We start from the raw sequence: 19,891 nt of genomic DNA, 5'->3' as shown, positions 1-19,891 counted from the left end.
CCTTGGCAAGAGCAGGAGAGTAAAATGGCAACATTTTCTGGTTAGTGCTCAGTGTCTGATGTTTTTCAGTATCTGAGGCCAGTGAATCAGATTTGTGGTACAACAGATGAATTGTTGAATCACATTTATGAAACAGTAATAACAATGGCTACTATTAATATGTCTGGCATTTTTTCTAGTCTTTCTGTTTAACTGCATTGTAAGTTCATGTTTTATATGCATAGCCTTATGCTGCACATATTTTTGTTTAACAGGTTTGCCTGTTTGCCCAGAGCTGACTCGAGAGCACATTCCTAAATCCAGGGATGTGGGTCACTTTTTGTCTGTTACTGGGACCGTCATACGTACCAGTTTGGTGAAAGTTTTGGAGTTTGAACGGAGTTATATCTGCAATAAGTGCAAGCATGTGTTTGTTGTCAAGGCTGACTTTGAACAGTACTATGCGTTCTGTCGTCCATCAGCCTGTCTTAATGAAGAAGGCTGCAACTCAACCAAGTTTACGTGTCTCTCTGGAACAACCTCTTCTCCTACCTGCTGCAGAGACTATCAGGAAATCAAAATTCAGGAACAGGTAAAAAAAATAAGATGGAGTAAAAGGTGAGGGTACTAAGGTCAAGATGTCTCAAGTACAAAAAAAATTAACTTACTAAATAATTTTGAGGCTTAATTTTCTGCTGGAATAAGGTAGTTGCGCTAATTTTAGTGAAACTGTTGATGCTTATGTCAGAATTAAGGTGTTGATTAGACTTACATTATTAGGTAACTCCATTCCAGATCGTACAAAACACCCAGGATCAGTGCATAGGTGTCGTGGTTTAAGCCCAACTGGCAACTAAGCACCATGCAGCTGCTTGCTCACTCCCTGCTGGTGGGATGGGAGAGCAAATTGGAAGGGTAAAAGTGAGAACTCATGGGTTGAGGTAAAGACAGTTTAATAGGTAAAGCAAAAGCTGCGCACACAAGCAAAGCAAAACAAGGAATTCATTCACCGCTTCCCATGGGCAGACAGGTGTTCAGCCATCTCCAGGAAAGCAGGGTTATCGCATAACAATTACTTGGGAAGATAAACACCATCACTTCAAACATCCCCCTTTCCTTTTTCTTCCCCCTGTTTTATATACTAAGCATGATGTCATATGGTACAGAATATCCCTTTGGCTAGCCTGGGTCAGCCATCCTGGCTGTGCCCCCTCCCAGCTTCCCATGCACCCCCAGCCTTCTCGAGAAGCCAGACAGTCCTTGACTGCATAGCAACAACTGAAAACATCAGTGTGTTATCAACACTATTTTCATCCCAAATCCAAAACACAGCACTATACCAGCTACTAGGAAGAAAATGAACTCCATCCCAGCTGAAACCAGGACAGTGTCTACCCCTTGCTCTAGATCATCTATGTCATGCTCAGATCCTACACTTTTCAATACATTCCAATTAATCACCTGTCTTTTGATATATACAGACAGATATCATTCCCTTAGTCTATGGGCTAGCTCTCTAAAATCTCTGTTCAGTTCATTTAGTCCTTGACTTTAGGCTTCATCTGTCATAACAGTCTTTCAGGCTAGGAGAGGTGGTATGTGGTGTTGGATTGCTGTATGCTGAAGCCAGTTCCGGTTCTATCACCTTTGCTCTTTGTTCCGTTTCATTAATCTGGGTGGTTCTTACTATAATGTTAATATGGCATATAGCAAGCATCGTGGTGATGACATACAGCATTATACAGAAATTAATATAATTCCAGTCATTGGCTATTCTCCCCAAAATCAAATCTTGAGGTACACATTGGACTTCCTCATCCTCCCACATCACCCACGAAGTGCAGCCAGGTCCGTGAGCAAAAGCAATCTCACGAATGGGTTTGCCTTTGCCCGAGGCAGGAATAACCCAGGCTGTCTTCCCCAACATGTTTTTTATGTGCACTACAGGGACTTTATCTCCTTCTGCAGTACGTAAAAGTTTTGACTGGGCAGGGCAAGCTCGATTGTCAAATCCTCCAGTGTTGACTAACCGGGTGGCTTTTGCTGAATGTGTATCCCAATGTTTGAATGTCCCAGCACCCATTGCTCTCAGTGTAGTCTTTAACAGTCCATGTATTGTTCGATTTTCCTGGAAGCTGGTGTATGATAGGGGATGTAGTATTTGGCCCAGATGTCTATGAGGTTGTTTTGTAAATGAGTCCCATTGTCTGACTTTGGGGTGCCATATCGCCATAAGACTTGCTTTTCAAGGCCCAGGATAGTGTTCTGGGCAGTGGCATGGGGCACGGGATATGTTTCCAGCCATCTGGTGGTTGCTTCCACCATTGTGAGCACATGGTGTCTTCCTTGGCAGGTTTGTGGGAGTGTGATATCTGCCAGGCCTGCCCATATTTATATTTCAGCCATTGTCTTCCATACCAGAGTGGCTTTAACTGCTTGGCTTGTCTGATTGCAGCACGTTTCACATTCATGGATAACCTGTGCAATGGTGTCCATGGTCAAGCCCACCCCTTGGTCATGAGCCCCTCGATATGTTGCGTCTCTTCCTTGATGGCCTGAGGCGTCGTGGGCCCATCGGGCTATAAATAATTCACTCTTATGTTGCCAGTCCAGATCCATCTAAACCACTTCAATCTCAGCAACCTAATCCACCTGCTGGGTGTTTTGATGTTCTTCAGTGACCTCACTCTTGGGTATGTGGGCATCTATGTGGTGTACTTTTACAACCAGATTCTCTACATGGGCAGCAATATCTTGCTACAGTGCAGCAGCCCAGATGGGTTTGCCTTTGCGCTGCCAGTTGGTCCTTTCCCATTGCTGTAACCACCCCCACAGGACGTTTGCCACCATCCATGAGTCAGTATAGAGATAGAGCACTGGCCATTTTTCTCATTCATCGATATCTAAAGCCAGCTGCATGGCTTTCACCTCTGCGAACTGACTCGATTCACCTTCTTCTACAGCAGTTTCTGCGACTTGTCCTATGGGACTCCATACAGCAGCGTTCCACCTCCGATGCTTTCTCACAATGTGACAGGACCCAACAGTGAACAGGGCATGCTTCTCATTTTCTGTCAGTTTATTACACAGTGAGGCCGCTTCAGCAAGCGTTACCTCCTCCTCTGGCGGTATTCTGAAATCTTTGCCTTCTGGCCAGTCCATGTTCACATCCAAAATTCCTGGGCACCTGGGGTTTCCTATTTGAGCCCGCTATGTGATGAGAGCAACCAAATTACTCCACGTAGCATCAGTTGCATGATGTGTAGAGGGGACCCTCCTTTGAACATCCAGCCCAGCACTGGCAGTTGGGGGTGCCAGGAGGAGCTGTGCTTCAGCACCAACCATTTCCAAAGCAGCTCAAACCCTGCAGCCAACATATGTTGCCAATAACTCTTCCGTTTGGAGTATAGCGGGCCTCGGACCCTCTGTATCCCCAACTGCAAAACCCCTAAGGGCCGACGTCGAGTCTCCCCTGGTGCTTCCTGCCAGCAGCTCCAGATAGGGCCATTCTCCCCGGCTGTGGTATAGAGCACGTTTAACACCTCGTCCTGCCCAGACTGGCCCAAGAGCTACTGCATGAACTATTTCCTACTTAATATGTTCAAAGGCTTGTTGTTGTTCAGGGCCTCATTTAAAATAGTTCTTCTTCTGGGTCACTTGACAGAGAGGGCTTAAAATCAGACTGTAATTTGGAATATGCATTCTCCAAAAATCCACAACGCCTAAGAAGGCTTCTGTTTCCTTTTTGCTAGTTGGTAGAGACATGGCTGTTTTGTTGTTCATCACATCAGTCAGGATCTGACGACATCCATATTGCCATTTTATTCCTAAAAACTGGATCTCCTGTGTGGGTCCCTTGACCTTACTTTGTTCTATGGCAAAATCAGCTTTCAAAGGGATTTGGACTATTTTCTTCCTTTTCTCAAAAACCTCTTCCACTGTGTTGCCCCAGACAATGCAGGTGTTCCGGAGCCTCACCCTGTTCGAGTGCAGCCTGGATCAATCCATGGCAAATGGCAGGGCTGTGTTTCTACCCCTGGGGCAGTCGGTTCCAGGTGTACTGTACTCCCCTCCAAGGGAAAGCAAACTGTGACCTGCACTTTGCTGCCAAAGGGATTGAGAAGAACGCGTTGGCGATACCAGTTGTGGTGCACCGCTCGGCTGCCTCTGACGCCAGTTAGTATTGAAGTTCTAGCATGTCCAGCATGGCAGCACTCAGTGGTGGCATGACTTCATTCGAGCTGCGATGTTATACTGGTAGTGACTACTTGCCATCAGACTTTCGCACTGGCTGTGTGGGGCTGTTAAAGGGTGAGTGAGCCTTGCTGATCACTCCTTGGCTCTCCAGCCAACGCAACAGTCTATGGATGGGGATCAGAGAGTCTCTGTTGGTGAGATATTGCCGCTGCTGCACTGCTGTATCGGCACCTGTTGTTCTTCGACCCTCAGCAACCGCGTAACAGAAGGGTCTTCTGAGAGACTGGGCAAGGTGGACAGCTGTTTAATTTCCTCCGTCTCCAAGGCAGCTATACCAAAAGCCCACCGGTACCCTTTTGAGTCCTTGAAATACCCTCTCCTGACGTAGTCTATGCCCAGGATGCACGGAGCCTCTGGGCCAGTCACAATGGGGTGCTTCTGCCACTCATTCCCAGTTAGGCTCACTTTGGCCTCCAGCACAGTCAGCTGTTGGGATCCCCCGTCACTCCAGAAATACAGATGGGTTCTGCCCCTATATAGCTTGACGGCATTAGGGTACACTGTGCACCGGTGTCCACTAGAGCCTTAAACTTCTGTGGGTCTGATGTGACAGGCCTTCTAATCCACACAGTCCAGTAAACCTGGTTGTCCCTTTCCTCCGCCTGGCTGGAGACAGGGCCCTTCTAGTCCTGGTCATGATATCCATTAGTCACTTCTTGTGAGTATGAGTTAGGAGTCCTTTCATTAGAATCAGGAGTAAGATCAGCCCTTCTACTCTGTCTGGGGAACTGTTCATTGGAGACTGGAGCAGCAAATTTCCTGGAAGAACCCCCTTTTGTGTTTGTTCTTCTTGCAACTCACATACCCATGCCTCTTGGGTCAAGGTCGATTTTCCATCACACTTCCTCATGTCCTGTCCGTGGTCATGCAGGTAAAGTTACAGCGTGGCCTGTGGTGTATACCCTTTATATCCTCCCTCGAGCAGAAGAACGCTTACTCGTAACAGGTGAGATAGTGGTCTGTACAGGTGGTAAGTAGGACATATCCTCTTTGAGTTGCTGGAACTCCTGGAAAAGCTTTTCCAACAGGTTTTTGGACTTTTCAGACAGTTTTTCCACAGCTGAGACGCAGACCCATAGGCAGAAGGTGAAACTTTCTTCATATTGCTGGAGTTGGCAAGTCAGTTCATCCAGTGTTGGTCTATCTTCCTCTTTCCAGGTCATTACTGACAATGAATTGGCATATGACGATGGTGTGCTCCGTACAAACTTCTGCCACATGGGTCCTGTGCACTGGACTTCATTTAGATCTGTGTTGTCCAGCTTATTGTAAATGACCTCCAGTACAGCTAATTCCCTTGGGTACTGGATACCTCTCTCCATGGTGGTCCACTCGCCTGGGTGACATGCAACATCTTCCTTGAAGGGATACCTTTCCTTCACGCCTGACAGGAGTCACCTCCAGAGACTGAGGACTTGTGTGTCTTTTTTCCAATTGCTTTGTCAATGCCCTCTTCCCCAGAAAGGGATCCCAGCTGCTTGGCCTCCCTACCCTCTAATTCCAGGCTACTGGCCCCGTTATCCCAGCACTGGAGCAGCCAGGTGACAACGTACTCGCCTGGACGACGGCTGAAATCCTTTTGCATATCTCGCAGCTTACCCAGGGATAGGGATTGGGTGGTTACTATCTCTTTTACGAGTTCTTCCTCTTTATACAAGGAAAACGAGGAGCCCTTCTGCTGAGTTTTTTTACAAGGGGTAGCGGCTAATTCTTCTTCTTAGTCCTCCCATTCTCATGATGGCCCTGTTTCATAGTAGTGTGCCTTCTTGCTGACAGGGTAGTATGCTTCTTCCTCCCACTCCCTCTTAGGAGAAGCTTCTGCACCCCTTACCAAAGAAGCTGACTTCCATTTCCAGGATTTCTTCTTGTGTATAGGGGCAACTGATACCAGCACGGTTTGGTTCTCTTGTTCAGCTGCAGTGCCTGTCATGAAGGCTGAAGTAACCGCAGTGCTTGTTTTCAGGGTTGGAGTAGCCACAGTGCCTGCTGCTGCAGTTGGAGCAATCACAGTGCCTATCATGGAGTTTGGAGTAATCCCTGTGCCTATTACGGGGTTGGAATAGCTGCAATGCCACTGAGTGTGTTTTCCCTCTCCCTGAGGGTGCTGCATAATATCTAACAATGTTTGGTAGATATTGTCCAGGGCCCAGCACAGTGTGATAAGTTCTGCCACTTAGGAATAGCCACAGCATTTTTTTTCCAAACATTTTATCACTTCTTCATTCGGGTTCTTAGTTGTTTGGGAGTAAAGTTCCAGACCATCGGAGGTGAGAACTTCTCTAGATACCTGCCCATATTCTCACACATGCTGTGCCACCCATGACTGTCCTGCCTTGGGGCAGATCTCTGGCTGGTATTCTTAAATGATTGTTTAACATTAAACAAGTACAAGTCCTGAAATAGATTCAGGAGACCTAGCAATAGGAGCATGCTGGTTTTAACATCCCAAGGATATTCGAAATATGATTTCATGAGTTGTTGGAACTAGCTTGGAGGAGAAAGGGAAGGTGAAGGAGGGTGTATCCCCCATAGATTGTCTCTCTGAGGAGAAAAGATAAAAAGTACTCCCAAAGTACAGAGGTGATGTCAATACTGAATACAGACACCGAGTTAGTCTCATGACCAGTGTTGCATAATACAGAAACATGGTAATCTTGACCCAGCTTGCAGAGTTGATCAGCGGCACTGCAGGGTGCATGTACAGCAAGTAAAGCATTACATAGCACAACTCTGAGAACAAGCATAACAACATTGACAGTAAATACCACAACAATGTGACCAGCAACAATTAAACTGATATAATGAATGTTTACAACAAAATTGTTTTAACAAGTTCTGGTCAAATCTGTCTTTATCTGAACCCTTTGTGCCTGATGTTGTCGTGGGTTAATCCCAGCTGGCAACTAAGCCCCACACAGTCGCTCACTCACTCACCCCCAGTGGGATGGGGGAGAGAATCAGAAGGGTAAAAGTGAGAAAAATTGTGGGTTGAGATAGAGACAGTTTAACAGGTCAAGCAAAAGCTGTGCACGCAAGCAAAACAAAGCAAGGAATTCATTCACCACTTCGTATTAGCAGGCAGGTGTTCGGCCATCTCCAGGGAAGCAGAGCTCCATCACACGTAACAGTTACTTGGGAAGACAAACGCCATCACTCCGAATGTTCCACCTTCCTTCTTCTTTTCTGTAATGGTTACTTGGGAAGACAAATGCCATCACTCCGAATGTCCCCCCACTTTCTTCTTCTTTCCCCCAGCTTTATATACTGAGCATGATGTCATATGGTATGGAATATCCCTTTGGCCAGTTGGGGTCAGCTGTCCTGGCTGTGTCCCCTAACAGCTTGTTGTGCACCCCCACCTCTCACTGGCAGGCCAGCATGAGAGGCTGAACAGTCCTTGACTGCTTAGCAACAACTGAAAACATCAATGTGTTATCAACACAGTTTTCATCCCAAATTCAAACCACAGCACTATACCACCTATCAGGAAGAAAATTAACTCTATCCCAGCTGAAACCAAGACAATAGGTTAAATTTCCATGCTGAATCCTTGTAACACCAGTTTGCATTGTTTCTCTAAGGACTAAAGCTAGCCCAGTGGTGGCCAAGGACAGCTGTAGCCATGCAGGATGGTCAATACATGGTGTCTGCAAATGTCTGTTCCCTTCAGCCAATACTGAATTTAACATTTATTGAATTTATGCTCCTCACAGACTTCGCATTCATTTTTCTGAAGGTAGTCCTGGGTGGAAGTACAGCTAAGCTGGAGGAGTAAGAAACTGTCTGGCCTCTTTTTACAGTAGCACGTAACTAAGACAAAACTGGCACAAGAAAATCTGCACTGTATAAACGTGCAAGTTGTATGAAGACAGAAATGTATGAAATCAGAAATCATAGAATCATAGAATCTTTGGGTTGGAAGGGACCTTTAAAGGTCATCTAGTCCATCCTCCCTGGAATGAGCAGGGACATCTTCAACTAGATCAGGTTGCTCAGAGCCTTCTTCAACCTGACCTTGAATGTTTCCAGGGACAGGACATCTACCACCTCTCTGGGCAACCTGTGCTGGGGTTTCACCACCCTCATTGTGAAAAATTTCTTTCTTAGATCTAGTCAAAAACTGCCCTCGTTTAGTTTAAAACCATTACCCCTTGTCGTATTGCAGCAGGCCCTGCTAAAAAGTCTGTCCCCATCTTTCTCATCAGCCCCCTTGAAGTACAGGAAGGCTGCAGTAAGGTCTCTCTGGAGCCTTCTCTTCTGCAGGCTGAACAACACCAACTCTCTCAGCCTGTCCTCCGATCATTTTTGTGGCCTCCTCTGGACCCTCTCCAACAGGTCCATGTCTTTCGCTGTGCTGAGAGCTCCAGAGCTGGATGCAGTACTCCAGCTGAGGTTTCACTGGAGCAGAGTAGAGGGACAGAATCGCCTTCCTCGACCTGGTGGGCACACTTCGGATGCAGCCCAGGATACGGTTGGTGTTCTGGGCTGCGGGCACACATTGCTGCCTCACGTCCAGCTTTTCACCCACCAGTACCCCCAAGTCCTTCTTGGTAGGGCTGCTCTCGATCCCTTTATCCCCCAGCCTGTACTGATACTGGGGGTTGCCCTGACCCAGATGCAGGACCCTGCATTTGGTCTTGTTGAACCTCATGAGGTTCACGCAGGCCCACTTCTTGAGCTTGTCCAGGTCCCTGTGGATGGCATCCTTTCCATCAGGCATGCCAACCTTACCACTCAGCTTGGTGTAGTCTGCAAACTTGCTGAGTCTGCACACCATCTCACTGTCTGTATCATTGAAATGAAGCTCTTTAAAGTTCAGAATAGCAAAAAGGTAAGGGAATGAAACTGTTTCTAGGAAATAAGCCCTATGCTGCATATTATGATTGTTTCTGGCACATGGTTTCTGCAACACTTTTTTTGTTTTAGTGTGACACACAGATGTCTGTGATGGGAAGGATTTTCAGCAGCATGGGCTTATTAAAGACAGTAAAGTTGAACCGGGAAGGAATTTCACTCCTGTTTCCTTACTGAGCTCTGCAGGTAACTGTGTATGCGCCACTCTCTGTGGCCATTTAGATAATACGCAAGGATGAATTAACCTTCCTAGGCACTAGAGAGTGAATAAATCTAGAGTTCTAGCATGTATGGCCTGTGCTGCAGAATGAAAAGGTACTTCTGATTGTTGTTCTTGTGCAGTGGATATTCTAAAAAACTATTGCAAGCTTTAAGTGTAAATGGAAAGATTGCTGGTTGGAAATAAACTGTGACAAGATTGCATAGACTTTGCCCTGGAGAAAAGAAAAAAAAGAATTCCAGGAATTACTAGTACATCTGTCAATATAAATTTTGTCTGGTTTTGTGCTATTTGTTTTTTCCTATTGTTGATTTAATCCTTGACACCTAGGTGTAAATTTGTTTCTTAACCTGCCAAATTATGGTTAAATACCAGAAAAATATAAAGAATAATCTATATACTTCAGCGAAGGGTTATCTAACCTATAGACATGCTTCAGTACCCAAAGTAAACTTTGCATATGGAAGAAGTATCTAAAAATTTCTCAAATTATTTAAAAAAAGAAAAAATCAGCTCTTTCAAATGACCTCTTTTAATGAGCTTTCTTCAGCAAGATATTGATATCACACAGCACTTCCCAGGATTGAGCACCTTCGGCTAATTTAATACCCAATCCTGTTTCCATTAATATCAGCATTAAATTTCCATTATTAAGCTCATGGCAGTAGTGGCATGTTTACTGGGTAAGTTTTCTGACAAAAAGCAAGGATGGACCTCAGTTCCAGGAAAGGAATGTATGTCCTTAAGCCAGAGCAGCTATAAATGGCTTTTGAAAGGTGCTGTTCTTAAGAATTGGTTTTTTTTGTTGTCTCATAGGTTCAAAGACTGTCTGTTGGAAGCATCCCTCGTTGCATGGTGGTTGTTCTGGAAGATGACTTAGTGGACAGTTGCAAGTCTGGTGAGGATACAGTATATATCGCATATGTTTGTACCACAAGCATTTTTGTTTTTCCATTTGAGATGAATCTTTGCCAAGTAGGCTGTCAGTGCTGAGGGCTTGTTGAATGAGATATGTTCATCTGTTACATTGCTGTTTCAGCTTGGACATTAGCATGGCAGTTGAAGACTATTCTAGAAAATGTCATACATCCCCATGTTACATCTTGACTGTTTGACAGATCAGTGTCAATAAGTAATGTATTGTGATGCACAGAAAGTATATTAAATGTTATTAAATGAAACCTCTTGAGGAAATTGGTCCACACCATCAGACAGCGTTGTGATGCCCCTCTGTAGGTTCAGAGAGCTAGGTAACCTGACCTTGTGTCTAAGGAGTGCTGCAGGTGGAAAAAGCTACATGGCATCCAGAAAGGAAGCTAGTCAGCAGGAGGATGTATGAAGAATGGAATAAAAATTCTCAGATAGGCACATGCCCACAAGAAACTCATTTCTGGTTGTACTTTCTCAGAAGAACACTGTGGCCAGAATGTTAACACGTGATTCTGGAATTCATCACAAAAGTTACCAGAAGTCAAATAAGTTTTGACTAAACTTTTTGTATAGTAAATCTAATTGAAAGAAAACCTACAGTTTACTGTGAATTCCTCTTTTCTAAAAAGAGGAAATTAGCAGAGGTACGCCTTTAAGAATTCATATACCTTAAACAGAAGTACAAAGACATAGCAACTTCCCACCATAGGTATAAGCAATCTACCTAATGTTTTTTTTAGACTTTCAGTAGTTGCAGGAAGTTTGCTTTTTGTTGTTGGGTATTTTAACCTTAATAACTGTAACATAGGATCTTAATTGCATTATCATGCATTACAGCTAACTGACATGTCTGCGTATCTCAAGTCAGATGTTATTTTACTGATGTTTGTTTCTACCTCCAGGAGATGACATCACAGTGTATGGAGTGGTAATGCAGAGGTGGAAACCTTTCCATGAGGGTGCACGCTGTGACTTGGAGCTTGTTTTGAAAGCCAACTATGTTAAAGTAAACAATGAGCAGCTAGCAGGGATTGTAATTGATGAAGAAGTTCGCAAGGAATTTGAAGACTTCTGGGAAAAGCATAGGAATGATCCCCTAGCAGGTTAGTAGTTAAAAGCTTTTAAGTAGGACATGTGATTGGATAGAGGTGAAATCAGGATTGAAAATACAATGACTGAACACACTTTTCCTTCATTATCCTATCCCACCACCCATTCATCCAATAATATATTTTTTCCAGTACAGGAATATGAAATTCTTATTTTAGTATTACTGTGAAAAAAAACATACTGCATTTGTCTTCCATCTTTTGAGTTCTCTAGTCAAGTGTTTTGTGGAACATTTATTAACAAGAGATGAGAACTAATAGAAGTATCAGGGGAGAAAAAGAAAAGTGTTTTATAATCAAGACAGAAGAGCATACATCTTAGAAGAAACAGTGTGGACCAGATCTGCTTTTTGTCAGCATAGCTGTTGACTCTGGGGTGAGAGATCTGACTCACTGTCTCTGCATCCCAAATTAAGATGTGAATCTTTACCACAGAACTAAGCACATCTCATCTTTAACCTAACTCTTGGATGCCTAGACCCTTGATTTAGGTGCTGTGGAGCCTCCTATCAAATATGGAGAGAGTGTCCCAATTCACAGTGGCTTCCAGAACAGCCAGAGTGTTTAGTACACTGGCTCCTAAACTTACCACAGTCTGTAGTCAACCACCTAGGAATTAGCAGGAGTTGTGTCTGGAACCCTATCCCTCTCTATAATATGAGTGCCTCCTCCTGAACTGTGTGGAAGCTCAATGGACTCTTCAGGATTTCTGTCACTGAACCGTCTCAGGCTAACGCTCTGTCTTTTAAAACCCTGAAAAGGGCTTAGTCTTTCTTCTTAAAAGACAAGCAGGAGGAAAAGCAAGTGGGAATGTTGCCTATGTCAGCTTAAAAATTAGCGGACTCACATAAGAAATCGGAGACCTTGACAATGGCAAAAATTCTTCAGAAATGCATTTCCTGGAAAGCAGTTTAATTGCTAGCCTCCTGCTGATTGGAACGAGAACATTTCTTATCACCCTGGTTAGAACTGTTCAGAAAGTAATGGATCGACTTTGAAGGTCCCATTTAATCTTTCTCAGGACAATTTTTGGAAGCGTGCAGGGAGCATTGTGGTTTTATGCAATATTACCCGTTCAGAATAAATAAATTAATGTGAAGTGGCTACAAGAAATTTGGGGTGGAAATTACAAAGGCCCTGACTGACCAAGATGTCTGTTTCAGGCCATCTGTCTGAATTTGAGTTGAAATTGAAGGCAGAGGTCAAATTTGACTAAGGAGTCTAAGGTATTCCTATTTTACAACAGGATGCATATACGGTTACTGTTTTTCAAGACATAATGGTAACAACTGCTGCATTTTATGTCAGTCAATTCCTGATACTGTGTATCAGTGTATATTTTGTGTCCTGAGAAAGTCTACCATGGTAGGCCTCAGAGAACTTAGGAAGGTCTGCTGGATGCCAGGTGCCCACCAAAGCCTCTCCCTCCCCTCCTCAGATGGACAGGGGAGAGAAAGTATAACAAGAAGTTTGTGGGTTGAGATAAAGACAGGGAGAGATCATTCAGCAATTGCCATCACAAGCAAAACAGACTCAACTTGGGGAAATTAGTTTAATTTATTACCAATCAAATCAGAGTAGGGTAATGAGAAAATAAAAAATAAATCTTAAAACACCTTCCCCTCTCTCTTCTTTCTGGGCATAACTTCACTCCCAATTTCTCTACCTCTTCCCCCAGAGGAGCTCAGGGGGACGGGGAATGGGGTTTGTGGTCAGTTCATCACACGCTGTCTCTGCCGCTCCTTCCTCCTCAGGGGGAGGACTCCACACACTCTTCACCTGCTCCAGCGTAGGGTCCCTCCCACGGGAGACAGTCCTCCACGAACTTCTCCAACGTGAGTCCTTCCCATGGGCTGCAGTTCTTCACAAACTGCTCCAGCCTGGGTCCTTTCCACGGGGTGCCGTCCTTCAGGAACAGACTGCTCCAGCCTGGGTCCCCCGTGGGGTCACAAGTCCTGCCAGAAACCCTGCTCCAGCCTGGGCTCCTCTCCCCACGGGGCCACAAGTCCTGCCAGGAGCCTGCTCCAGCGTGGGCTTCCCACGGGGTCACAGCCTCCTTCGGGCACATCCGCCTGCTCCGGCATGGGGTCCTGCCCAGGCTGCAGGTGGAGATCTGCTCCAGCGTGGAGCTCCATGGCTAAAGGGGCACAGCCGGCCTCACTGTGGTCTTCCCCAGGGGCTGCCGGGGAACCTCTGCTCCGGCGCCTGGAGCCCCTCCTGCCCCTCCTGCTTCGCTGACCTGGGTGTCTGCAGAGTTGGTCCTCTCACGTGTTCTCACTCCTCTCTCTGCTGCTGTTTCCCCAGCAGGTTTTATCCCTTCTTAACTCTGCTCCCGCAGAGGCGCTGCCACCGTGGCTGATGGGCTTGGCCTTAGCCAGCGGTGGGTCCGACTTGGAGCTGGCTGGTGTTGGCTCTGTCGGACACAGGGGAAGCTTCTGACAGCTTCTCACAGAAGCCACCCCTGCAGCCCCCCCACTACCAAAACCTTGCCACGCAAACCCAATACAGCCAGTGACTTTATTTTTTCTGGATACTCTGTAGCAAGAAGCAGAACTGCTGTGCTGCTCAGCACTGACAAGGCAAATGAATATTAAGTCAAATAGAGGCAACTGTGGAGTTAAATCTTGAGTTGTGCTATGGCTGACCACAGTTTTTAAATTTTCATTTTTGGACAAGACAACACCTTCAGAAGAACCTCCACAAGAAACACATATGCCTCAAGTCATCTGTTAGGTGCCTACATATTTTGCCAGTACTTGCATCTAAATCTAAAACATGAAGTCAAGAACTCAAAATTGGTCACTCTGTCTTATTCCCTACCAATGGGAGTAATGTATGGCATTGAACCTGTGATCCCTTATGTGCTGTTAGTGTCAGAATCTCAAAGGACAGAATTAATTGTCACACAGCTTCCAAGCCAACAACGTTATCATAGCAGATTGAAGTATTCTGTTGCTGGAAAGAGACTATGGTTGGGAGGAGAAGAGGGATCTTTGACACAGAAAGTTCAAAGGAGAAGGAGATTCAAGACAACGATGAGAAAATGAGTCATGCTATGGGTGCACAGGTTTAGGGCAAAATACTTCAAGTGTTAGATGTTTTCTTATTTTTCTTAAATGTACAGCACACCAGTTTTCAAGGGGATATTATGAAGTCTGGAAACTTTTAAGTTTTATTCTTCATAACCCCTACACTTTTAACTGCAAAACAAAAGAATTTGCCCAATGGCATTTCGTTAGTGCCTTTTCTTATGATACCCAGACTATACCTTCCTTAAATTGCGATTAGGATTGGCTTTGCTGCTTGTGGCCATGGAAGACTTAACTTCTTTATAATGAAGGACATTTGGATCAAACAACTGCTTTGGGTCCCATTTAAAAAATAATAATTTAAAAAAATGTCCTCCCTACCCTGTTGCTCTTGTTCAGGAAGCAGACCTAAATTATTTGTGAGTGCACACAGGACCATGGACATAGGACAATTATTTGTCAGTGTACATAGGACTTTAAATGTGCATAGGAGTCCATGGAAAACCAAGTTCTACTCGTAGGGCAGCGCTGAGTGCCTTTTTTTGCTCCTGTTCTAGGGAGGAATGAAATTTTGGCTAGCTTATGTCCCCAAGTTTTTGGATTGTACCTGGTGAAGTTGGCTGTAGCCATGGTGCTTGCTGGTGGTGTACAGAGGACTGATGCTACTGGAACTCGAATCAGAGGTTAGTATTGTTCCTAATAGTATCACATCCTTTCTAACAGTTGTTCCCATCCCTATCTTCACGCACATTCCTCCCCGCTCCAAAATCAAACCAGTAAGGTTTTGGAAGCGTAATCATCTAATTTTCTTGAGTGAGAGCAATTTTTGATTAATGACAAATATTATTCCAGAATCTCAGACAAATAAAGTGGTTGTCTAGACTTCCTCTTTTTATTTTAATTTTTCCCCAAACCCAGTAAAAGCAGGCATTCAGGATTCCATTAGGTAGAATATTAAAGGCAGTTGTTTTAGATAAAACATAAACTCACTTTTTATTGTATGAGTGACATTTTGAAATGATTTCTAGCAGAATATTCCCAGCAGTATTTGGCATCAAAGGATGGAATATTAATGTTTCCTTAATGTGGATCACTGTAGTACATTGAAAGGAAAAATTAAAGGATTCATTTTACTTCCTAATGCCAGACTTTTCCATCTGTGATTGTCAGCACATCTCACTTAGTTCTGTTACTGTAAGTTATCTGCCTGCTGATTCTCCTTCTGTTGTTATTAGATGGCAAATATGGCATGTGCCAGGTGGTATGCAGGTCATAATCTATGTAGGTCATAATAATTCTAAAATAGTATGTCTGTATATACAAATACAGGATTTTCTTAATGCTCCAGCAGCTAAATAAAGTTATAGACTTTATAATTGAATTGAAGTTGTATTGATATTTTGTAGAAGATAGCGAAATAATTTTTGAGCACTTCAGTGAGATCATAGTAACCAAATTATTTACTTCTGTAGTTTCATTGTTTTGAAATTACTAAGTTGTGTAACTGTTGGCAGTGTAACAGAATTAGTTAAGAAAAACAACCTGCTGATTTTATTAGTCCTTTTTGCAATAATTTAAGTAACTGAATAGTGGAATTATAACTAAACCCTGGTATACTTTTGTTTCATGTTCAAAGAATGAGTTGAGTCTGAGAAATGAGTATTCTAAAATGTAAGAACTCACATTACGGGGCATATGCCAAATACCTGCTAGTACTTCTAAAATACTTCATTGTAAATATTTGATTTGGGTGAAGCAATACGACTAGATGCTTTTATTAAACAATATATTTATCACACCAAATAGTGCAGTCTTAAACAGAATTACATATTGTAATGTATATGTAGTGCTAAATATTAGGTGAATATTGGGACGTATTGTTTAATTCTGAGCATTTTGTGCATGTCTTTCTCTGTATGTGAACCATCTACTCCTACACTGTTTTCCCCCAAGGTGAATCGCATCTTTTGTTGGTTGGAGACCCAGGTACAGGGAAATCTCAGTTTCTCAAGTATGCAGTAAAGATTATACCACGCTCTGTGCTTACTGCAGGAATTGGATCTACAAGTGCAGGTATGTGCTTCTTCAGCTGTAACACTCTGCTTTTTTCACTCAAGTATGGTTAAATAGATGCCTTCTACATATATGAACGTATGTGCTCAGGTTGTATCAGTACAGTTGAAGCAAAGAACTGCTGTGGACGGACATGAGGCTTGACATGACTCTGCAGAAGGGCAGTCCTGCCCCTTCTTCCTGTATCAGTGGAGCAGTGTGATGAGCTTCTAACAGGGAACCTTATAAGCCTCATCCAGAGGCACCTCTAACTGCTTTGCTAGCAGAGGATGATCTGGACCTGTATTTTTAGCGTTCTTCCCAGCTATGACAAATATGACATCTTTCCAGCGCTCACACTGTGTGATGGGCTAGCATCATTTGGTTTCTCCTGAATTTCTGCTTACTTTCTGAAATTCACCCCTGTGCTGAGGAATTATTTTTAACTCAAAAAAACGGTTTCATAGAGCAAGCTTTTTTTTTGCCTTTTTTTTTTTTTTTTTAATTTAGGTATATCCCAGCTGGCTCTGAATGCCAGGTGTCTTCACAAACTCTTCTAGGGACAATGTGTGGGGTCAGATTACCTCTGCAAATGATTTTAGTTGAGCAAATAACTATGTTACTAATACATTCAAAATCATTAAATAATTAGGGATAAACCCCGGTGTCTCAGCTAGCTTGTGCAACTTGAATGTTTCTCAGACGCTGCTTTTCATTTTATGTCTTGGAAATGGCTTATTTATACATGGAAAAACCAGGGAATAAATCTTTCTGAGTTCTGTAGCTATGTGTACATGTGTATACCAGGTTTTCTGTAGCTGCGGAAAGTGGAACGTGATGTTGAACATACACAGCCTTGTGTGCCGGGAGCTTGTTATGAAACACATAGGCCTCTAGTTTTCCATTCAAACTGTTGACAAATAGGTCTGGAGAAAAGCCAGAGAGAACATTTTGGCTCAGCATAACCTTTTCTCCACCTTTTGTTCTGTGTTAAGAACGGAAAACAGGCTGGATAATTTAAGTCTTGCTAGGGGACTGACAGTGACCTGAAGTGAAATTTTGCCATGCATTTCAATGTGACTTTGCCCATTTTTGTCAGTAGTAATCTCCCTGTGTCAGCTGCTCTTGGCCTTTGATGTTGCTGTTGCCTGCTTCACCACATGTCCCTCCTGTGCTTCATTTTCCGTATGATCTGGTTTCCAGCTCAGCCATGATAGCTAGGTTCAAAGACATTTCCCTGAAAACCAATACTGCAGTTTACAAGCTTACTGTGGTATGTGTGCCATAAGAATCAGCTGTAATGATGTGTGGAGATGGAGTTTCATCTTGTGAAAGGATCATCTTGGGTCTTTAGATCATCTACATTTCACTTAAACATTCCTTATATTTTAAAAAGCCTCTCACTGTCCCTCTGAAATCTGACAGCAGGTGCAACAAATTTCCACCTTAAAATTCTTTAGGACCCTTATCACAAGTGTAACTGGAATCCCTAGTAAGAAATCTTATTAACCCCAGTTTAATTTCAGGGAACCTTTCCATGGCTAGAACTGCTGGACTAAAGCATTAATTTCTAGCCCAGGACTTTGGATGTAGTTTGAATTTTTTTCTTTGCCTTCCTTGTGCAAGGCATGACTGACTTATGACTATGGTTGTAAATGTACCTAACATTGATTTTGTCAACTTGCTTTTTGTGCAGAAGGTCCAAATGATAAGTTTAGAGAAGTATTAAATTGCATTACTTTCCTTGTGGTAATAGCATGCTTCAAATTACCAGTTTCTGCTTTCTCATGAGAGGAGAATCCTGATGCACATTTTTCCTTCCAGTGTACAAAGACTAAATCCGTAAGTTTCATTTTCAGCTACTTCCTTACTTTTATATAAAAGCAGTCTGGATTGCAGTTGAATTGCTAGCTCTGGGATTACAGTCCACATAGGCCAAAAGACACACCTGAGATTGGGTAAACCCTGGAGAAGTGCTAAAAGCTGTCTTACATTTGGATTCCTCTTTTAGAGAAAACTGTCAATATCTAACCAACCTTTGGTAAGATTTCTGTGCATTAACATGTCTTGTACCCTCTACCCATCCGATACTGTTTTAGGATACAAGCTATTTATTTCTCAACTGTAGAATTAGAATTCTGCTTCCAAAACTGTCTATCATATCAGTTTTCCCTGCTTTTCTATACAAGTGCTTATTGGTACCAGGACAGGGTATTAGATCATTAACATTCTCCTTGTGCCAAAATTCCCTTTCTTTCCAGCTCCACCCTAGGTATCATGTCCTTTGAGATCCACTATGATCCTTTGGGGACCTGTGGTGTCATGTGCCCGCTGCAGCCTGTTACCCCATCCAGACCTAACTGGAATTGCCTCGCAGAATTTCAGAAAACAGTGACCTAACTCCGCAGCTTGATTTGCTGTTGGGCCTCTGCTCTTTCAGTGAGGTTCCTGCCTCCCCTTTAAACAAAGTCTATGCTTCATCAGATGTGTTTTGCCTGATTCAGAAAGTTTGACCCAGGCTAACACCTTCTTTGCTGTTCTAGTGAATAGGTATGGAAGACCTTCATCTTTCTTATCTCACCAACAGGCTCAAGTTGCAAACACCCCTTACAAGTAACCAATAATCTGTTCTCTGTTTTGAAAAAAACAGAACTTTACCTCCACTCTCTGGATAGTGTTTACTTGTTTTGTTCAGTTGCCTTCCTTGCGAACACTTAGAAGAGATTTTCTGTTGAGAGTTCTTTGCAAGTTTATGCCTTTTATGAAGAAGCAGGGCTCGTTCCTCCCACATCTCTCTAATAAAGTTGGCAGCCAGAAAGCCAGCCCACATTCAACAACTCAAAGGCAATAATTTGTTTGACCGCTATAGGACTTTCTGATTTGTAAATAAAAGATGGGGGAACCATCTGCCCCACTGTCTGGTTCTGTCTACACAGTGTTTAGTTTTTGTGAAGTCCTGGTTCCTTTTCCACCCCCAGCCTCTCATCTGAGAATGGCAGGGAGTCAGTCATTCAGGTAGCTTTAATTTGTATAAATTAGTACGTAGTTTTCCAGGAAGAAAGAGACTAAGTGAGATTTAACAAATTCTCTCTATTCGTTCCCACCTTACCAATGAGTTTAACCAGCTGTTTTGCAATCCCCAAAGCCATAGTGCTGCTTGGGCATAATTGGATGAGATAATCACTGGAAAGAAAATACTTCATTTTCCCCTGGAGCTTGAGCTCTGCAGCGATCAATTGAGTGGTGTGTTTGACTCCATAGGGACAGGAACCAACACATGCCTGCTGCTGGCAGGTCTGGAGCTCATGAACATGTGGGCCAGAGTTATTCTGCTGCTCATGGCGCATATTTGGCTGTTCGCATTTCTGCAAAGTTTTGTTTGGTGTTGTGTCCCTCCACAGATGGACTGCTCAAAGAATTTCGTGAGCTATATTTAGAACAGCTTGTCTAAAAATCTGGGA

The 19,891-nt window shown here is 43.5% G+C and overlaps 1 protein-coding gene across 1 annotated transcript in view; it reads left to right on the top strand.

The window, feature by feature from the left end:
• Positions 1 to 19,891, top strand: part of MCM9 (minichromosome maintenance 9 homologous recombination repair factor) — a 56,940-nt gene that overhangs the window by 4,115 nt on the left and 32,934 nt on the right. Inside the window, 5 exon segments of the mRNA XM_081997261.1 lie at positions 255 to 571; positions 10,127 to 10,208; positions 11,143 to 11,345; positions 14,941 to 15,061; positions 16,332 to 16,451. Coding sequence (XP_081853387.1) covers positions 255 to 571; positions 10,127 to 10,208; positions 11,143 to 11,345; positions 14,941 to 15,061; positions 16,332 to 16,451 — 843 coding nt within the window.

Source organism: Phaethon aethereus (assembly GCF_964289735.1).
Source record: "Phaethon aethereus genome assembly, chromosome: 3".
Classification (NCBI taxonomy): Eukaryota; Metazoa; Chordata; class Aves; order Phaethontiformes; family Phaethontidae; genus Phaethon; species Phaethon aethereus.
Note: the sequence above shows the minus strand (reverse complement) of the source record. Positions and strands in the feature narration are given on the sequence as shown.